Source organism: Triturus cristatus, chromosome 2_2 (assembly GCF_964204655.1).
Source record: "Triturus cristatus chromosome 2_2, aTriCri1.1, whole genome shotgun sequence".
In the NCBI taxonomy this organism is placed as follows: Eukaryota; Metazoa; Chordata; class Amphibia; order Caudata; family Salamandridae; genus Triturus; species Triturus cristatus.
The window spans coordinates 218,308,120-218,327,869 of record NC_140582.1 but is presented as its reverse complement, the minus strand read 5'-3'; the positions used below and the strand labels follow the sequence as shown (position 1 = coordinate 218,327,869).

The window sequence follows — 19,750 nt, the reverse complement described above, 5'->3', positions numbered from 1 at the left end:
GTTAATTGCTAAACCCGCCATACCGCCGAAGCAAATGAACTCCCGGAGAAGAGGATCTAGATTATCCGAAGGGTCTCTGACATGTAGAGATTGTGTAGATCGAGCCATCTGCCAGTGCCGGAACGCAGGACCTCAGTGCGAATGCTGTTGCCGCAAATGGGCCACGAGTGGCTCCATCGCGATGGCAAATAAAATAGGTGATAATGGGCACGATCTATTGCAAAAGGAGATGAAATTGACTTATTCATCTGCAGGCATGCAAAGTGCAAGGTATAGAATAAACCGATCAGAAGCATGAATTTATTACTGACACCAAGACGCTCTTAGAGGGAAAGGATAGGGCCATGCAAGCGAGTCAAATGCCTTGGTGGCATCTAGTATAACAGCAGCAGCCCATAAGTTAGGATCAGTTGTGTGGAGGAGCTTATGAGCTGTTTACCTACCCGGCACAAAGCCTGACTGGTCAGGTTGGACCACGAGCACCAAGAGGGAAAAGGAGCTGAGAGACAGTCATCTTCATCAGGATTTTAGTATCAGTGTTTATCATAAAGTGCAGCCTATAGGAATAGTAGCACCTAGGGTCCTTAACATGTTTCAAGATGGTTTCTATCAGGGTCTCTCGCAGATAGGGAGGGAGCGCACTGGTCTGCACTCCTCGTACATATCAAGAAGGTGGGGGGCAAGCAGGGGTGCAAATTCCTTATAAAAGTAAGCGTTGATGCCATCGAGGCCAGGAGCTTTATCCCCTGCAATTCCCCAATTACCTGAACAATTTCTTCTACTATGAATAGATCATTGAGGAAGAGGCGATGGCCTTCTTCCCTCCAGAGAAGTTACACTGAGTCCAGATAGGGTGTCAAGTCAGGAGTGGCGAATAATGGGATGAGCAGTACAGGTTACCGTAAGAGGTCACCACGGTATGTTATACGGCATCACTGCCTACCTGTATAGCGTGGTGATCGTCCAGAAGTTTGACCACGTAAAATTATTACCGACAATAGGTTTACAGATATCTGTAAGTCTGTTGTCTGTAATTTAGTTACGCAGTTGCATTGCAGCTTGTGAGTGCAGATGGCGTGCCTCACTCGATTTATCCACACTGGTGTCCAGCGCTTCATTAAAGTCCCCACTCCACAGCACACCCCTGGGCCCATCATCCCCACTAGGCACCAGACCTCCACAAAAAAAGGGATCATCCATATTGGGGCTATACACCAACACTAATATCAACAAGCATCCCTGTAAAATCCCTGCCAGAACCACGTATCACACCCGCAGATCGCAAAGCACGAAGCGCGTGCGTCAGTGCAGCCTTCTGCGGAGCATCATCGCAGCTCCCCGTGCATAATTCGAGTAGCAGGCTACATGTTTCTTACCAATCCAATTCGCCCTTAATCGTGTCTACGTTGCATCCGTCAAATGTAACTCTGCGGTAAGCAGATATAGATTTTATGTTGCTGTAAATAAGCAAAGTCTTGTTGTCCTTTCTGTCTATCGTTCAACCTCCAAAGCTCGTCTGTCCTAGATCCAACTTCACAAAGTGTGAACTCACTGGCCCACAAACATCTGTTCAAGGATGTCGAATACAGCTGACCAATGTGACAGCAGTGAATGCTCACGATCTTGGTTTTATGTGATAGAGTCACCTCTAATGGAGTTCTCACTCATGCAGAGCAGATTTTGACCCAAATGTTCACATTTTTTGAGCGCAGCGCTGCATCAAAATTTGCTGCGCTTCAATCTGCTTGAAAGAAAACATAGTGCAGTACTATTACCACAAAGATTGGCCTGCTTCTGGTCTCATCCCCTGTGCTGGTGTACAATCATGCTGCTTTTCGCGATGCTCTGGCTTGGACAATGGTGTAGAGTGTGTGCTGTCTTATCAAAGGCATACCCTTCCAGCACAAATGTCCTTGTATAGACAACTCAGGCGGCTGCTATGCATGGGATGATTATTGTGCACTGCAGCACACATGCAGTGAATCGTTTTGGGTTTAGAAATAAACAGTTTCCTCTTGTAGGCATTAGTTTTTTATGCAAAACCAAGTACAGGTATCTTAGTAGAGTGGCCTTTGTGTCAAAACCTGTGGGTGTTTGCGTTCATCCATCCAAGGAATGTCCACTTGAAGCAAAGCGGCGCAAAGCTATTTGCTGTCCTTTTGCACTGGACAGTAAATAGCCTGTCATTAAGGGTGGAGGGAGCCCACTCCTCCACCTTTTTCTGATGCATGACACCCCTTTACCTTTGGATCAGGAATCCAGGTGTTATACTTGCGCTAAATGTGCAGGCGCCTGGCTACTTGAGTTGAAATTTGCTGGGCTGAAGATTTCACAGTCCGGTGGGGGTGACCTCCTCAGCCCGGCAATGTCTTCTCTGAGCCTCCCCCTCATGGCAAAGTAGAGCGTCAATGATAGACGTGGACCTGGGGGAGCTTAGTTTTTAGCCCTGTAGTGCCCAGGGCAGAGTGTCCATCAGTGATGCTCATCACAGAGTGAGGAGGGGTCATCATTGCTCACTCACCCCATAGCACTGTGTGACGAGGTAAGAAAGGTCCTCCTTTCTTTGGCTAACCTTTGAGAAGGTCAGCCAATGAGAGGAGGTGGCGGGATCTTTCTTATGTCCCTTCCTTCAGGAAAAAAAATAGGCTTCCTTTCCGCCACCCGCGATGCAACCCAGTACGTTTTGTTTGGTAGTAATGTTAGTTGTGTGTGTGCATATGTGTACGTATGAACGTGTGTGCATGCATGCTTTGAATGGGTGTGTGTGTACGTGTGTATGCTGGATATATGTATGCGAAAGAGTGAATGTATGTCTGCCGCATCCCTGCTGCACATTATGGGTCACCACTGTAAATAAAATATGGCGCTTTTCAACACACTAGCGCCGGTGCAAAGCCATAGTAAATCTAGGCCTTTGTTTTGAAAACAGGTTTTTAGTTTTTTTGAAGATTTATATAGCGCAAACTCGACCCGAAGGTATTGGAGCGCTTTACATGAGCACCAGTTACGTTAGGACACATTCATTTTTGGTAGGCACTGGGAGATTGAGTGATTTGCCCAGAATCACAGGATGTTGAGCCGACACCGAGGCTCGAGCCTAGTTCCCCAGCTCCAAAGTCGGCAGCTCTAGCCATAAGGCTACATCCTGTACATGACATTGTAGACATTAGTCAGTCGTCTTTGTAAAGTTATTTACTGGGGGTCTTGTGTTTGCATCGCTTGCGAAAGCACTTTCACAATAGACAGTATAGTTTCCCCATTCATAGTGTTGCTCCATTTGTGGTGTAGAAATTTTAACTGAACCAGGTTGCTTCCATTGGTCTGGTCACATTTTAGAACATGCTTGTTCGACCGCATACGCAAACCAGGCATGTATGTTTGACTGTCAAACGAGAGCTTTGTTGTCTCTATTTCCCAAATCAACATACCACCATGTAGTAGTTTTTACTTACTCAGTCCAATTATTTAATTTAGCTCTCTATTAAAGTTTTCTGTAACACGTTACAGTGCCAAGTGAGGTACACGTCGGTAGAATTCAGTTGTACCAGACAAACAAATAATGCACCCATGTCTGACATGGCCCTATAACTAATAATAAGCAATAACAGTTCCACTTTTAAGTTCTGTCCTGACAACTCAGAATTCTCCATGGCCTGTTGTTACCATTATTCATTTTATTTAGCTTTATTTCGGTTAAAACCATAAAAGCATTTCTACAAGGTAATAACACGTATTACAAACCAGAGTGGATATAATTCAGTAAATACATGATCGTACCAACTATGATCACATAGAGGTATGTTAATCATCTTGTGCTGCTCATAAACATCAGCTTAAAAATCCAAATGACAAATCAGGTCGTTTATCAGAACAACAAAAACTATAAAACACTTATAAAAACAATTCACAATTTAAAAGAGTTCCATGCCCGCTTGAATATTTAGACCTATGTCGAATGTGGTATGCTTCTCATGACTTTAAGTTGTCAAAGCATAAAAATACACTATTACCACAAATGGATAATAAAATGTTGGCCTACCACCTGGTAAACACAATAGCCAATGTACGAGAGCAAGAGCATCGCAGCGTACATCTAAGATTGGCTGAGTTGTGTGGGTTTCGGCTATAAATTATATATTATATGTTAGCAGCAACATAAGCTTGCCAAAATGTAGAACCTCACTTGTACATATCTGTATTGGACTATACGCAGCTAAAAGACTCTTTGCGATGTTCAAAGGGCCAGGGTTTCAGTTTTTCGGGAGCACCTTTGACCTCAACATCCACATTAAGCCCAAAGACTTAGCAGCTGAAACAGTAATTATTATACAGAGATCAATTCTCAAAATTCTGAGTGCATTAGCACTACTTCTGGTCCCCCAAACTTTGCAAAGTGGTTTGAGCCATTTCAGCTGTGGAGACAGATAGCTGGGGCAGACAAAAAGGACATGAGCAACAGTTTGAGTAAGCTTTGCAAGCAGGACACGAAGCACCCTGACCAGCAGTCCAGGAACTTGTGAGAGCTCTCAGGGGCAATGTACCGACCCTGAATTGGAAGTGCAGCTTCCTGTCTAATGGTACCTTAATAGTATCCCAGTATGGTTCCAAGAAGAGTAACATTTAAAATCGATAAACCTGTCAGTCGATTGCATACTCTGGATCTCACGTGCCTCACTTTGAAAGATCCATGACCAATAGTATGACTTGACTACCCCAGGGGATGGGATGATGGGTTTAGGGGATGGATTGTCTCAGAGCCCCCTCAAGTCTATTGCAATTAGCAGTGCTTTAATCTGTCTGAGCCATGTTATCCTATGAAACTGATCTAACACCATGACATGTCTCAAAGCCATTGCATAGTGTTCTAGTTCGGGGGTGGACCACAGCCTTCTCCTATATAAAAGTGGGTGCAATCTTACTTTAATTTGAATTTGCTAGTGAGCAAGTACACACAAATAAAAGGGGGCAACCTGTTCCTGGCATTTGTGTACTTGTCCTCCGCATTCGACTGTGTCGCCAATGATAAACTCTGGTCTATTATGGCCTCAATGGATATTGACCGTGCCATCGTCAATTTTCTCAGATACTTGTATTCAATGAGCTGCCAAGATTCGATATGGTATGAATGGCGAATGCACGAGCCCAGTTGACATTAAGAAGGGGGTCTGCCAGGGGTGCGTACTCGCACCGTTTCTATTTATTTTGTACATCAATGGCTTGGGCAGTACCCTTGTGGACTCCTGTATCGACCTGCCTCAAATCGGTAATAGGCCAGTACCATTATTATTGTATGCGGATGACGTGGTGCTTATGGCCGCACCCCAACGCTCTTCAGCACCTTTTAGATACATTTGTAAATTTTATGGAGAATTTGTGTCTTGTAATTAACATAGGTAAAACGTATGTTATGAAAGCTGGTCGAAAGTTGCCAAGGGGCGCAATATTTCAATAGGAAATGAGATTTTACCTCAAACATCAACTTTCTCGTATTTAGGAATTTTATTTGATAGCATTGGTAACTGGAAAAGTGCAGTAAAATCGAGAAGAATGCAGTTCCTTAGATCAATTGCGGGTCTGAGTAACTTTTCTAGGAAACTGGGATTTTAATTTCCCAGGGATATGTTGAGCATTTATAACGCCAAATGCCGGTCAATAGCGATGTACGGTTCTGAGTTGTGGGAACACGTAGATGTTGATTCCTTACAGCTGGTAGAAAATGGGTTTCTTAAAAACCTCTTAGGGCTTCCAACCAGCTGTTCTAATTTTGGGTGTCAAGCGGAATTGAGCGTAACCTATTTGGAAGAATTGATAAGGGTGCAGCCAGTCATCCTTTGGCACAAGCTATGGACATCGGATTATACAGGCTTTAACAGAGCCATTGTACAGGACTGCTGCGGTACTGATCACGCACTGAAAATACCGTGGTTAAAGTACATAAAAAACTTCATGCAAGATATTTGTCACTCTAAATATTACGAAAATCCTGAATCTTTGTTGCATATATCAAGAGTATCATTAAAGAGAGTATGTTTGAACAACTTAGAGGAAAAGAGATTAACACTGAAACTTGTGAAGCCCTCCGTACAATATAATCAAATGGTACTCACGATGCAACCGTATTTAATTGGTGTTTTAAATGCTCAACATAGATTTGTCTTGACATGTTTTAGATAAGACATTTTTCATCGTTTGACAAGTTTCCCCAATACCAATAACTGGTCTCGTCAATTACCATGCTGTCCTTGCGACCAGATCTCTAAACAATCAACTATCCATGTACTGTTTTTCTGCAAATTTTATACAAACTTAAGGAATTTTTTTATTAAGCCTTTAATGAAATTGTTACATTTTAGACAATGCAGACCAACCTACTTATTTTTACAATTGCTTCCGGACTTGTTTACATGTGTCATTAGCAAGATGTTTGAGGTCTGTCATCACTAGAAGGAAGTTTATAACTGCTGCACCCTAAAATTGTAAATGTTTTATTGCACCTGTTTTTAATGATTTGATTAACTCTTTCCTTTTTTCAATTTGTATTGAATTGTAAGCTTTTATAATTCTCTGTCTGAATTGAATAAAGTTGAATTGACTTTAGGAGTCATTTCTTTTCTGCCCAGATCTAGCATTAAAGGTTTTAACGGTGTGCTAGCAGGGAGGCGAATTAGATTTCTTAGAAACTTGTTCTCAGCAGTGGTTAGTGCTGCAGTCTTAGAAAATCCCCATAATTCTGAATCATACAGAGCAGAGCCCAAAGCCTTTGCATCGTAAATCTGTAAGTCTGGGCCTACAGGCTTAGTGTGGGAGCAGCTATGTTCCTTCAGAATGACCCACCCCACTAATCTGCCTGAGCTTCAAGGATGCTGCATCCCCTTTGGATTTCCAAGATATATTGGACGTGAAAGTAACACCTAGGTAGTTAAAAACATGTGTGCTCTCAAGTGGCGTACCTCCCAACATTACTCTTCCCATACAACTTCTGCGTTGGTTAAACAACGTATATTTAGTTGTTGAGGTGTTAATCTTGAGGCCTCGAGCTTTGCAGAATTCCTTAAAAAGAAGCAGCAAACGCTGTAGGCGTCTTGGCGTCTTAGAAATTAACAAGGTATCAACTGCAAATAATAAATTTAGTGTTTTGATACCTGCCTTTACAGGGGCATCAGTCGCGCTGTAGGACAAAAAATGTACAATATTTCTTGAGAAATATTGAAAATAACGTAGGGGCTAAACCACAACCCTGCTTGAGCACCCCTATCTATAGGGAAGCGCTCGGGAAGGTCACCCTAGGTACTCCATAAAAACTGCACAAAATTTGCTTCATGGAGGCGTATCGCAAGATTTAACAAGAACGGTGGCATTCTCATAGCCAAAAGGATACCCCATAGTTTTTTACGTGGAACCAAGTCAAAAGCTGACTTTAGATCCACAAAAGCCATATACATAGAACCCTTTCCAATTTCCACAACCTTCCAATAAAATAGAAAAAGCAAAAGACCTGGTCCAATGTGCTAGTTTTGTTCCGAAATCCAGCTTTGGAAGGGGAAAATATATTATTGTTGGAGATATATAGATAGAGGGGTCTTTGATTTCACGCAGAAGAATATATATCTGTCTCTCCCCTCATGCTATCGGCAGTTTAGTGCATCTTTGCATCTCCTATAGAGTACATGAGAGGCTATTTTACATATTAAAATATATGGAATCATCACATATTTCTTATTTATATCATAATTGGATTGTTTACAGAAAGTAATCTTTTTTTTATTGCAGTAGATTTTTTATCAGTCAGTCAGAAAACTTTATTTCGATAAAAAGTTATCATAAAAGCGTATACATACAAACATAAAAGAAGAAACAATTCATCAAGAGAGCGATATTTGTAAAAAATCACAGTAATTGTAGAAATGCTCTGAAACTAATAGCTTAATGGCTGATTTGAGTAAACTCAATATAAAAAATGTTTAAAATTGTTTAAAATGTGGTTAAAAAAAACAGAGAAAATGCATTGTACAAGATCATCTAATGGAACTGATGAGTTTACTTCTAATAGTCCAAGACCACCCCCAAAATTTGGCCACAGCACAGACTAGCCCCAAGCTTGTGTCAGATCGTAAAATGCGTAGAGCGACACAATAGTTTGAAATGCCCAGGAGACGGCAAGCGGGGCCTAAGCAACTTCTTCTCGGGTTTCTGTAGGCTGGGCATTCGAACATAATGTGCGCTGTGCTTTCAACTTTCTCCACGCAAATCAGACAAGTATCGGGGGTCTGGTGGGGAGGCTTCCATTTGCTAGTAAACTCACGAGTTGGAAGAATCTCAAGTCTGAACTGGAGATACAATGATCTGTCCCTTGTACAATGATCTGTCCCTTGGTTTCTGTACAAACTCAAAATAAGGCTCAAAGCTAACAGACTGTTTGTGAGTATAAAAAGCTTCAGTTATCCTGCCTACATTGGGATTGCTGAGATCCTGATTGTCAATCCAAGCCCAGTATGCTCTTTTAAGATCCACCTTGCTCACGGGAGCTCCATGCTCCCAGGCATCATTTAGTCCGAGCTGGTTGAGGGATTTTTTAATGTTGCGGAGCCAGCTTATTTTATGGGAGCCTGAAGTATTCATGATTTCTCTCAGGCCCTCAGTATATTTGGCTAGCTCAGAGGTGCGCCGTAGGCGGGCCCAAAATAGCAAAGGACGTAGCCTTGCAATGTCTTTGAACGAGCGCCTGCCCAAATCACTAAAAAGTGGTTTCAGAGGGGTACCCCTTGGCATTGAGACTAAATCTCTCAGAAATGTGTTCTCGGACAAGGTGATTTCTTCAAAATTGTCATAACCCCATAATTCGGCTCCATATAGGGCTGAGCCAACTGCTTTAGCCTGGCAGATCACTAATGCGGGAGTAATTGGCTTGCTCGTCGAAGAGCGATGTTCTTTTGCAATTACTCCCGTGGCTCTTTTATAATTAAGCAGCATCTTATTAATATGGGGTCTCCAGCTTAAGGTGTCGGAGATTCTGATTCCTAGATAGTCAAATAATTTGACATATTCTAGGAGGATTCCATCGGACATAATGGGTACGCTGGGTGATTTATGTGATTTGAAGGAAAGAAGCTTAGTCTTTGATGTATTGATAGCCAGACCTCTCAGTGAACAGAACAAATAGAATCTATCTAAGAGCTTCTGTAACCCTGCTGGTGTCTTGGAGACCAGCAGGGTGTCATCCGCAAAAAGGAGAGTGGCGATTTTTTCGCTCGCCAGGGTGGGAGCGTCAGCTGGAACATCTAGCAAAAATGTCACCACTCCGTTCAAGAACAGTGAAAAGAGGGTGGGCGCCAATACACAACCCTGGCGGACTCCTCTATTAACTGGAATCTTTTCAGTTCTCTGGGCCTGAGTTCCCCACCTCACCCTTGCGAAGTTGCCCTCGTGGAGCCGACCAAAAGGTCGAGGACAGGAGGCGGAACACCCATTTCCTGGAGAACAGACCAAAGACGATCACGAGGGACCAGGTCGAAGGCGTACTTCAGATCTATGAAGGCTAGATGGAGGCTGCCCCTACCAATCGAGACAACCTTCCAGTGTAACAATAGCAGCCTAAAGACCTGGTCAATCATGCTCGTGTTCGGTCTGAACCCTGCCTGGTAGTGTGAAAAGACGCTGTTCTCAGTGGCCCAAGATAGAATACGCTCCAACAGAACCCTGCCAACCACCTTCTGACCAACGTCAATTAGACTTATTGGTCGGTAGTTGGCAGGGTCCTCCCTAGAGCCCCTCTTAAATATTGGTATTACCTCCGCTCTTTTCCATGACTCAGGGATAGGTAGCCCCTTGAGGAGAGCATTAAGTAAGATGGTAAAATACACAGCCCAAGATTTAGGATCGGAGCGGAACAAGTCGCCAGGCAGACCATCAGGGCCTGGCGCTTTGGCTGGGACCAATCTGTTAATGGCAGTCATGACTTCTGCCTCTGTAAAAGGATCAAAATTGGCCAAAATGGGATCTATTGAAGTAGTAGTAGAGGGAGGAACACTAGGGCTTTGGATATCCTCACCTGCATAAAGATTTGAAAAATGAGCAAACCATTCTTGGTTTGTAATATGGTTAGGGATTGCATTGGGATCAGAGCCTCTCGCATATCTGCAAAGGTTCCAAAATGTGGTTCCATCCCTGGCTAGACTAGCGGTTTTCAAAGCCAGCCAATGAGATTCCTCCCAGGTACACTTTGCTTTAGTTATGGCCTTCCTATAAACAGACCTGGCATGTTTGATTACAGAGCAATCCTTGGTTTTGATAGCAGTTGCAAGCTCTTTCCTGCTAGATCTGCACTCAAAGTTGAACCAGGAACCAGGCGATGTATGTTTATTGGATTTGTTGGAAGAAAAGGATATAAAAAATGACCCAATCGACTCGGTTGTAGCTGCATGTATAGACACGGCCCTTAAGCTCTCATCGGATTCCTCACATGCTTGCCTAAGTTCTGCAGTTTTTAATAGCAGTATTTCTTTTATAGATGTAAGTTTTTGTTCATCAAATGCAATTTTGGGCCATTTAAGATATCTTTTACAATTCGATGGAATGATATCTTTAGTGAACAATGTGGGACGAGGGTCAGAGGTTGGTTGGTCGAGGGGCCACGGGTTCTTTAGTGTTAGACACAGGGGGTTGTGGTCGCTATCGATGGTGGGGACTATAACCAGGTCCACTGTGTAACGCCAGAGTCTACGATCGATTAGAATATAATCGATTCGGTATGGGCTGGAAATTCTGTTGAAGGTAAGTGCTGCATGAAGGTCGGAAGGAAGTCGACCATTGGCAGCTCTCAGCCCAAATTCCAAAACCAAGGCATTCAATTGGATTATCACCGGTGTCCATCTCTTCACTGGAGGAACAGTCAGAGAGGGTATCCCCCACCTGGCGTCTTCCTCTTCAACCTCAAGAATGTCGTCAGAGGCGAGGGGTTCGTAAGTACAATTCAGGTCTCCAGCGACCAGAATGAGTGAACTGGGTGGACAAGAGGAAAGATCCTCTTCCAGAGTGGTAACAATAGGTGACTTAATTCCTCCTTGGGTGCCTCTGACATATATGTTAAAGAGCTCTATGGTGGGCCCCCCTTTCAGCCCACTCAGGGTTATATGCAACAAGTCCGGGGAGGGGCTATGTACATGGCAAACTCTACAAGAGAGGGCAATATTTATCCATATTATGAGGCCTCCAGAAGGACGTCCACGGCCAGTGGATACTGCAGGGACACAGTGGCAGGTATAACCAGATTTGTACAAAGGTGTTAAGCTCCAGGTCTCTTGGAATATGCAAATATCGAAAGTGGCGATAAAAGTATTCCAGTCCGCCAATGTAAGTTTAGCTTTCAGGCCAGCGATGTTCCATGAAATAATTTTGAAATTCATTTTTAGAGCTAGAGATATGGAAGTATCAGGGTCCAGAGTGTGTAAAGTTGAAACTGCAGGTTGTGTCCCACCTTCCCCCCTAACCCCACTGTGAATTACAGAAGAGGGTATTTGAGAAGACAATCTGCAGTTGATAATCAGGACATTTGGTGATGTATTTATCGCCGGGGTTAGTCAATCAATTTGTCCCAAGGTGGATGCACCCTCAAGTCCATGGTTTGACGGCCCACCCCACCTCCCCACAGTGTCATAGCTTGGTGTAGGGAAGCGTCTAAATTGGATGGAAGACGAGTCCTGGGAGGAGGATCTATACTCAAGTGCTATAAGGCCATCAGCTAAGAGATGGTTAGCTAGGGTCAACTCAATTGTATCCGTAGGAATGTTGTTGGATCTAAATCTACGGGCCCTTAGTAGGTCATCTCTTATGAGGGATTGACAGCCTCTGACATGGCGGATCCAATGGGTAACCTTATTTTTTAGGGAATCTTCACTCTCATACCCAGCACTCATGGGAACACACACCATGTAAACAGAAGGCTGTGTGGTGGCCCTAGGTCTTTGCCCTCTAGAAGATGGAAAAGACAAGGCGTGGGCTGGAGTTTTTTGGAAGGGATAAGGCTGACTAATCGTGGCATGGGAATTCAAAATTGGACGAGACTTCATATTGATATTAGGAGGATTAATCCCAGCTCTAGTAGATGGTAAAGAGTTTGGTCTAACTTGCGGAAATGGTGATGACGGTTGAGGCAATGTAAATGTGCTAAAATCAGTATTTAGTGAGGGAGGTATTGGTAAATTTGGATGACATGCAGTAGCAGATAAAATGGTTGGTGGTTGCTGTAATTGCATAGGAGATCTTTTGACTGTCAACAGTAATTCCATTACTAGTGCTTTTAAGTCGCTAATTTCTAACTTGAGGGCCTTGATGGTTTCCATAATTAGTCCTGCGTCTGGGGGAACTCCTCCTAGTAGTTCTTGGTGCAGCCTATCCCCTTCTGATGCAGTCCCGGATCCAGAACCCCGAATTATACATGGGTTAGATGTTGCAGGTACATCGGGACTGACAATACTACCAATAGACTCAACATAGTCATTATCAATATCAGCTAATGGCTCAAAACGATTTGTACAAACAATGACAATGGGGTCAAGGGGGGCCAAATTAACAGCAGGAGCACGAGGGCTTACTTCTTCGGTAGTTAGCATAGAATTGGCACTGTTGCTCTGAAAAGCGTCCCGTGCTGTTATTGGGCTTGGAGCAGTTTTTTTACTGAACATTTGGGGAATGGTGACGGAGCCTGGGCGATTTGTTAGAGGCAGTGGGAGTGGGGGCGTGGCAGTTATGTCTGAATCTAGGATGGAGGTGCAATCGTCAACTAAGGAATCGCTACGATCTAACGTGGTAGCGGGCATAGGTTTTTTGCTAAGCTTTCTGCCCTTGTTCCTTTTTGCCATGCTGCCAGTAAGACTAGCAGCACCCCCATTCACATCCGACATTTTCCTTTTGCCCATCGTGGCCCTCGCTCAACCACACGGTGGATGGCTAGCTACTGTACAGGTTCCGAATATAAATATAGCAGAGGACCCCACAGTAGCAACACAGTACCTTATGATGGAGTCAGCGTAGATGTTGGAAGGTGCCGCATCCGCCGCGGGTCGCAGGCGTAAGAGCGGTTGCCCGGCCCTGCCTCCTCCTGCCCCGGACGGCCACAGACGGCCCGCCCTCTGCCCGGGCTCAGCCCGGCCCCGCCCGCGCGCGTCCCGCGACGCGGAGGAAGCCGCTGATTATGAAGCGCCTCCGGGCGCGCTGTCAACCGGAAGGGAGCCGGGCGGTGGAGGATCACGGGAGCTGTAGTCACAGCGTTAGCGCCCCGGCCAATGTTTGCTGCTCAGGTGCCCAGGTGAGTGCTTGGTAGCTGAAGCAATTCAAGCAGAGACCCCCCGCTCCACCGAGGGAGCCGCTGATTATGAAGCGCCTCCGGGCGCGCTGTCAACCGGAAGGGAGCCGGGCGGTGGAGGATCACAGGAGCTGTAGTCACAGCGTTAGCGCCCCGGCCAATGTTTGCTGCTCAGGTGCCCAGGTGAGTGCTTGGTGGCTGAAGCAATTCAAGCAGAGACCCCCCGCTCCACCGAGGGAGCCGCTGATTATGAAGCGCCTCCGGGCACGCTGTCAGCCGGGCGGTGGAGTATCACGGGAGCTGTAGTCACAGCGTTAGCGCCCCCTCCAATGTTTGCTGCTCAGGTGCCCAGGTGAGTGCTTGGTGGCTGAAGCAATTCAAGCAGAGACCCCCCGCTCCACCGAGGGAGCCGCTGATTATGAAGCGCCTCCGGGCGCGCTGTCAGCCGGAAGGGAGCCGGGCGGTGGAGGATCACGGGAGCTGTAGTCACAGCGTTAGCGCCCCGGCCAATGTTTGCTGCTCAGGTACCCAGGTGAGTGCTTGGTGGCTGAAGCAATTCAAGCAGAGATTTTTTATTCAGGGATCACATTTAGACTACTGGAACAATCCATATACACGGATAAGCAAGGATTGGCAAAGACCATAGGTCTGGCTCTAATATGTCAGCAGACATGCTATTTCCATACTTTTGCACATTACAGCCACTTAATGTGCATTCCTCCTGGATGATGAGCCCCATTGCAGTAAATGTGCTGTGGGCCTTTAGGGTGCAGCAGAATTAGCAGCCATAAACACACCTTCTCAGCTCTTACTTTCCTAAAGTTCTTCCTTTTTGTGCAGTTAGCTGATTTGAAGGTGTTTTTTTTTATTAAGGGCAGGTATTTGCAAGAAATATTACTTCTGATGATCTGTTAATTGAAAATGTGATGGAAGAACCCGGTCTCATCGCCTTTTGCTATTTGGCTTGGTATGGGTGAAATGTCCCTTCAAGGTTGCCCAACTGTTTTTGTTTAGCAGTTTCTACAACTCAACTCATGCAGTCAGAATTTGGGTTCTCATACTGATTAGCAAATGGACGAGAGCTAGATCAACCGACCATTTAACTGGGAAACCAGGTTCGAGTCCTAACCTTGGCTCAATATCTTGTGATTCTGGTCAATTCACTTCATCGCCTCATTCTTAAAAAAAAGAGTCATTAGGTCAATATCGCACCATATAAAACAAAAAAAACCCCAAAAAATACATGCATCCTTTGCATTCAACCCACTTCCATTTTGCCAGCTAAACCTCAATGCCAAACGTGTGTAGCAGCTTGGTTTAGCTGGAGATTGCCGCTCTCTGCACTTCTCTCTCCTTCACTCCGCTGTTCAGCTTGTAGCCACCCAAGTCATGTTCCTCAGCCTATGCTTCAGCAGAAGACCTCATGTCCTTTCACTTTTCCTGCTCACCCATTGGCCTTCTGGTCTCCTTACTCTTAACTAACCCCCTTTGTCTCACCCTGGTGCCGCGATTTCTGCAGGATGGTGTCACTGTTGGGGATGCTTGGTTTGAATCTTGGTAGTGCCGCTCTTCTTGACCACAGCACTTAACTTTAAAAGGAACTCGCTTGTCTTCTAGGCACACAAGTAGATACTCTTATTGCTTTATATTTTTATCAATGTATTAGCTTGCCCACTTCTGAACGCTACACATATTGGCCTACTGGGCCACATTATGGTTTGATAAATATCCTGAAAAGTAAATGTGACGATGAGAAACCCACATAAGATCCACCCACACACCTGAAAGCCATCCCACCAAGTTTTGGGGTATTTTGTTACTTGAGGAAGGAAAAACTATAGATCACTATTTATTGCAGGATACCTCGGAGCCCTCTCCACCCAAGGACATTCGATTTTTTTTAATCTGTTTTAAAATTATTGGTACACAATTGCCTCTTTCAGTGAGGCACTAGGAGTACAATCTAGTGGCAACATAACAACAGGGTACAGATCATTCTAAATGAACATTATAATGAGCCAGTCATGCACTAATCTTCACCACCTGCAGAGAAAGAGTAAGTAGTGATTGAGAAAGCAAGATGAATACATACGGTTAAAGAGGAACACAGTGATCTAAGACAAATTGCAGTCAAAAAGAACAGCTGATACTGGCAGTCAATAGGGGAAGGAGAAGGGGGAGGTACCAAGGGAGTTAAAAATCATAATGGCATTCAGGAGCTTTGGACTGGGGTCCCTGTGAGATGAACTAGTGCCAGGAGAGATGGTGTCCTCAGCAAGAGACTATGAGCTCAGGAGGACCCCGGAATATGAAGGGTGTCCCGAACAGTCGGAAGGTAGGTGGATCTGAAGGTAAATCCGCCCCACCTCCGGGTGCCCAAATCTAACCGGATACATGGATGATGAAAAGTAGAGGAGAAGGCCAATTTCGCAGTGCCACTAAGACAATAGCTAATAATGAATAGGACTTTGACACTGTCTGTATGTCGGGTAAAATCCATAGAGCTGTTTTTTTTCCTAGCATCCTGGCTACGGAGAAATTAACTTTATGCAGGTGCCTGAACTTCACCCATGCTGATTCATAGCTGAAAGCCTGATTGGCAAGGTTCCTGTAGGGTGGTGTTCTCAGCAAGGTTTTACGCCCATTTCACCATTTTAATTGTGCCTGAGAGTTTGGAGACTTGGGGCCTTGGCTATATTAAGTCTATATTGTGTATGCGCACACCTGATGTGAAAGTAGATTCGAGGTGCACTTGCTCTTGCAATGCTGGAGGTGTTGGTGAAGAAGTCTTGTCAGCTAGATAGATTTACATCTTGATTGCCATTGTCATGATGTTTTCACATTTGTAAATTTGCAATAATTTCACTGCTAAAGCAAATTGAACAACTACCAAAATAATTGATGATCTCCGTATTTCATAAGTATGAATAACATTCATTATATGTTGATGCCCAATTGTGATCTTTATTTTTTTTTTTGAAGTGGATATTTGGGAGGTATGTATGAACAAACATAGAAATCCTTAACCTACAACAACTAAAGGAAATACAAAAATCACAAATTTCTCTGTCAATATATCACAGAATACAATTATTTGTATTCATTTGGGGGATGGTTCTGATGGAGAAAAAAGATACAAGTTGATTGCCTTGGAATATGCAGTTACTTTAACTGCTGTGCTGTGTTCCCCTATAGCCATTTGCATAACAGTGCATTTTATTCATTTTAGAAACAAAGCCTTTCTGGTGTAAGTGTTGTGTGGTAGTTCAATGACTGACTGAGCAAGGTATACAACTGTTAAGTGACCAAAGTTCAAGTTTGTACCATTTGGAATGGTGGAGACAGTTCCAAGAATATATATATAAAATGTATCTTCCAAGCAACTGTTGTATTTTTAAAAAGAAAGTGGACTTCAAGGAATGAATACAATGATTCCCAGTGTCCCAAGCTGAAAACATCTGGTGCAGAATCTCTGCTAGAAAATTAATGACAAAAGGACAACATTTACCAAGAATTTGCTGAAGGCAGGTGTTCTCTTGATGTACTCTTGCCTAACTCCTGAATTTCAGGTGTAAGCAAGGAGTAGTGCAAGAAGACAAGACAGCATAATGTTTGTGAATTTGTCCCAACATCACTAGCGTAATTCAAGGAATTCTGGCAGCCACTCTTTTTGCAGGGCATTGTGCTCTTCACTCAGCAGTTGTTTCTCATCCTCTATCTGATTGTTGTTTATTTGACAGACACAAGTACTCCAAATTAAATCTTATCTTCCATATTGTTTTGTTTAAGGTCCCGGCTGTCAAGTTGAACGAGCTGCTCGAGGACTTCTACATCACAGTGAAGAAAACGGATGGGTCTGACTTCCTTGCCACATCCCTCCACGCAATACGCAGAGGACTGGACCGGGTATTAAAAAACGCAGGTGCAGGCTTCTCCATCACCAGCAGTATCTTCAACTCTTCCTCACAGAAGCTGAAGGAGAAGCTGCGGGTGTTGAACAAGGCAGGCATGGCGGGTGCTCGGTCTCGCAACATTATATACTTCTCACTTTCTGATCAGGAGGAAATGTGGAGAATTGGATGCCTTGGCGATGAGAGCCCCGTGGCCCTGCTGTCCACAATAGTCAAATTCAACAGTCAGTACTTGAACATGAGGACTTTACAAGAGCACGCAGACCTCATGTACGGCGACATTGAATTGCTGACAGACTCACAGAACAGGACATTCTTTGCCCGAACGGACAGTGTGAAGAGAGAGAACAGACTCAATGCCAGCAAGGTGTGTTATGGGCAGATTTACCACGATCACTCAAAGGGAGTCCGCCGCTGCCCTTACTGCCTACTTTGTAAGTACATGTATGCTCACCGACCCCCTTCGCAAATGGATGCCAAGTCCCCTTTCTATCTCACTGCCCGCAAGGAGGTGACAGGAATGGACAGCGTGTGGTACGAGGAGCAGAGGATGGGGCTCCGGTCCCTGAGAGGAGTCGTCCCAAAGCTAGCAAAGAAGGTTATGCTTGACCTCTGCGACAGTTACACATTTGTCTCATTCACCCAGGCCTGTAGGAAATTTGGTCCTGTTAATGACTATCAACACGTGTAACCCTGACTATGGTGACATTGCACCCTGCATCGGCTGTGCCACCTTGGGACAAAGCGTTGTTGTGAGTAGGAAGTTCTTTTGGTGGCCTGACCCGAAGATAGCCTCAAATATGCTTGTGCTCTTCTTGAAATGGATTTTGAGTGGTGCTTTTGTTCAATCAGTAGTGGACCAGCTTGTCATGTTGCGAGGACTGAACAAGACTGCTGCCTACAGCAGTGGGACAGAGATAGAGCAAATCTCCACAGCGTGCCTTTTAGCACCGGTGTTCGCAAACAGACAAATAAGCTAGAAAAGAGTACACAACTAAATGACAACCCAGTGGACCAGTAGCTATGACTTAATAGGAACATGTGCCAGAGTAGGTCATTCTAGAATGTACAATGTAAATAAAGAGAAACAGTTGCATATAAATCCCACTGGAGCAAAGTTGCTTGTGACCTGCCTACTGTAAACGTTCCTTGGTGCTGAAAATTGACGAAGAAAGATGTCGCTCCCAACAGGCACTGAAAACTGGGAAGATGTGGCAGTTATAAGGGTGACCACAGTCTGCTCTCCATAGCTCTTCAAGCAAGTCTTGAATGTAAAGCCAGGCTTCCCTAAGCAACTGAAATATTATTTAAGTTAAAGCTGCAGAACTACTAAAATATGTTACCTGGCTACTGCCCTCCTTGATGTTTTAGTCCCCTTTCCATGTTTGTGTCACCTTACTCCATCACTAACTTCTTTGAGAATCGAGATGTGCAGATTTTATTTTGGCATTCCAGTGCAATTTAAGACGTCCTCTTCTGAGATCTTTTCATGTGTGTGCGTTGTCTTCATAAGTTGAATGCGACAAGTACTGTAGTTGCAAACTTGGTTGCCTTGTGCGAAACTTCACAAGCGTTTAATGCTTAAAACTAGATGTGTGAATGGGGGAGTGAGCCACGTTACAGCCTTCGGATAGACTTAGTTATTTTTTTACTTGAACATTACAAAACTTCCAAAGGGATGTTTGGTTAATAGTTTGTTACTTTGTCTTCATGTTGACCAAGTTGTTCATTAAGATTTGCAGATAATATTGCTGCAGCTTTGAATAAAAACTACTGATTTACATCATAACACTCAAAATGAGGACACTAAATATTAAATCCTGAGGTTGAAACAATGTTTTTTGTGTTGGTGTGTCAGATGTATGCAAGTTTGAAACCCTCATACAGTTCATTTAAGGTATCACTGTGGGGAGCAGGGGAGGCAGAGGAGAGTTTCAAAGTTGTCCTGAATGTCACTGCTGCTGGCCAGGCTAAGTTCAGGCGACTGCTAGCGAGTGCTTCCATTAGTACTCTTGATGTAGAAAATTTGAGGAGCGGGTAGGAGAAAACTCTCTTTAAGGAAGTGTCAATGATTTGATCTAGTCTCCTAAGAAATGACTAAAAGGCCAGTGTGGTTACATCTTGGCTTTTGTAAGTGGTGGTAACCTATTCGGTGGGGCCGGGCTGGCAGTATCGGGCATCGGGCACTTCCCAGGAGGCTGGAAGGGTGGGGGCTGGTTTTGCAGTGTTGAGGGTTTGGTTTTGTTACTGGGGGCCGGTTTTGCAGCAGAGCGTCAATCTCGGCCCGAATAACAAAAGAAGCAAACAAGTGTTTCCAGCCTCCTGGGGCCAGGCCGTGGTTTCCCAGGGGCTGGTCCTAGAAAATTGCCAGGGCTGGTTTGGGTTCCCAGTCCGGCCCTGCTGTTCGCCCTTGTTCTGTTGGCACCGCAGTATGGCAGTCCAGCACATGCTTACAATGTGTGTCTACTTTCATGTGAATTTCTACAAGATATCTCTGTGTGGGGCCTGATAGGAGAAGGAAGAGTTTAAAATCGACTAT

General features: G+C 44.4%; 1 protein-coding gene across 1 annotated transcript in view; it reads left to right on the top strand.

Annotated features, from left to right (window-relative positions):
* KIAA1958 (KIAA1958 ortholog) overlaps positions 1-19,043 on the top strand; it is a 281,381-nt gene extending 262,338 nt beyond the window's left edge. The window contains exon 5 of the mRNA XM_085641263.1: positions 17,090-19,043. Coding sequence (XP_085497389.1) covers positions 17,090-17,902 — 813 coding nt within the window. The 3' untranslated portion in view covers positions 17,903-19,043. The remainder of the gene's footprint in view (positions 1-17,089) is intronic.
* The last annotated feature ends 707 nt before the right edge of the window (positions 19,044-19,750 follow it).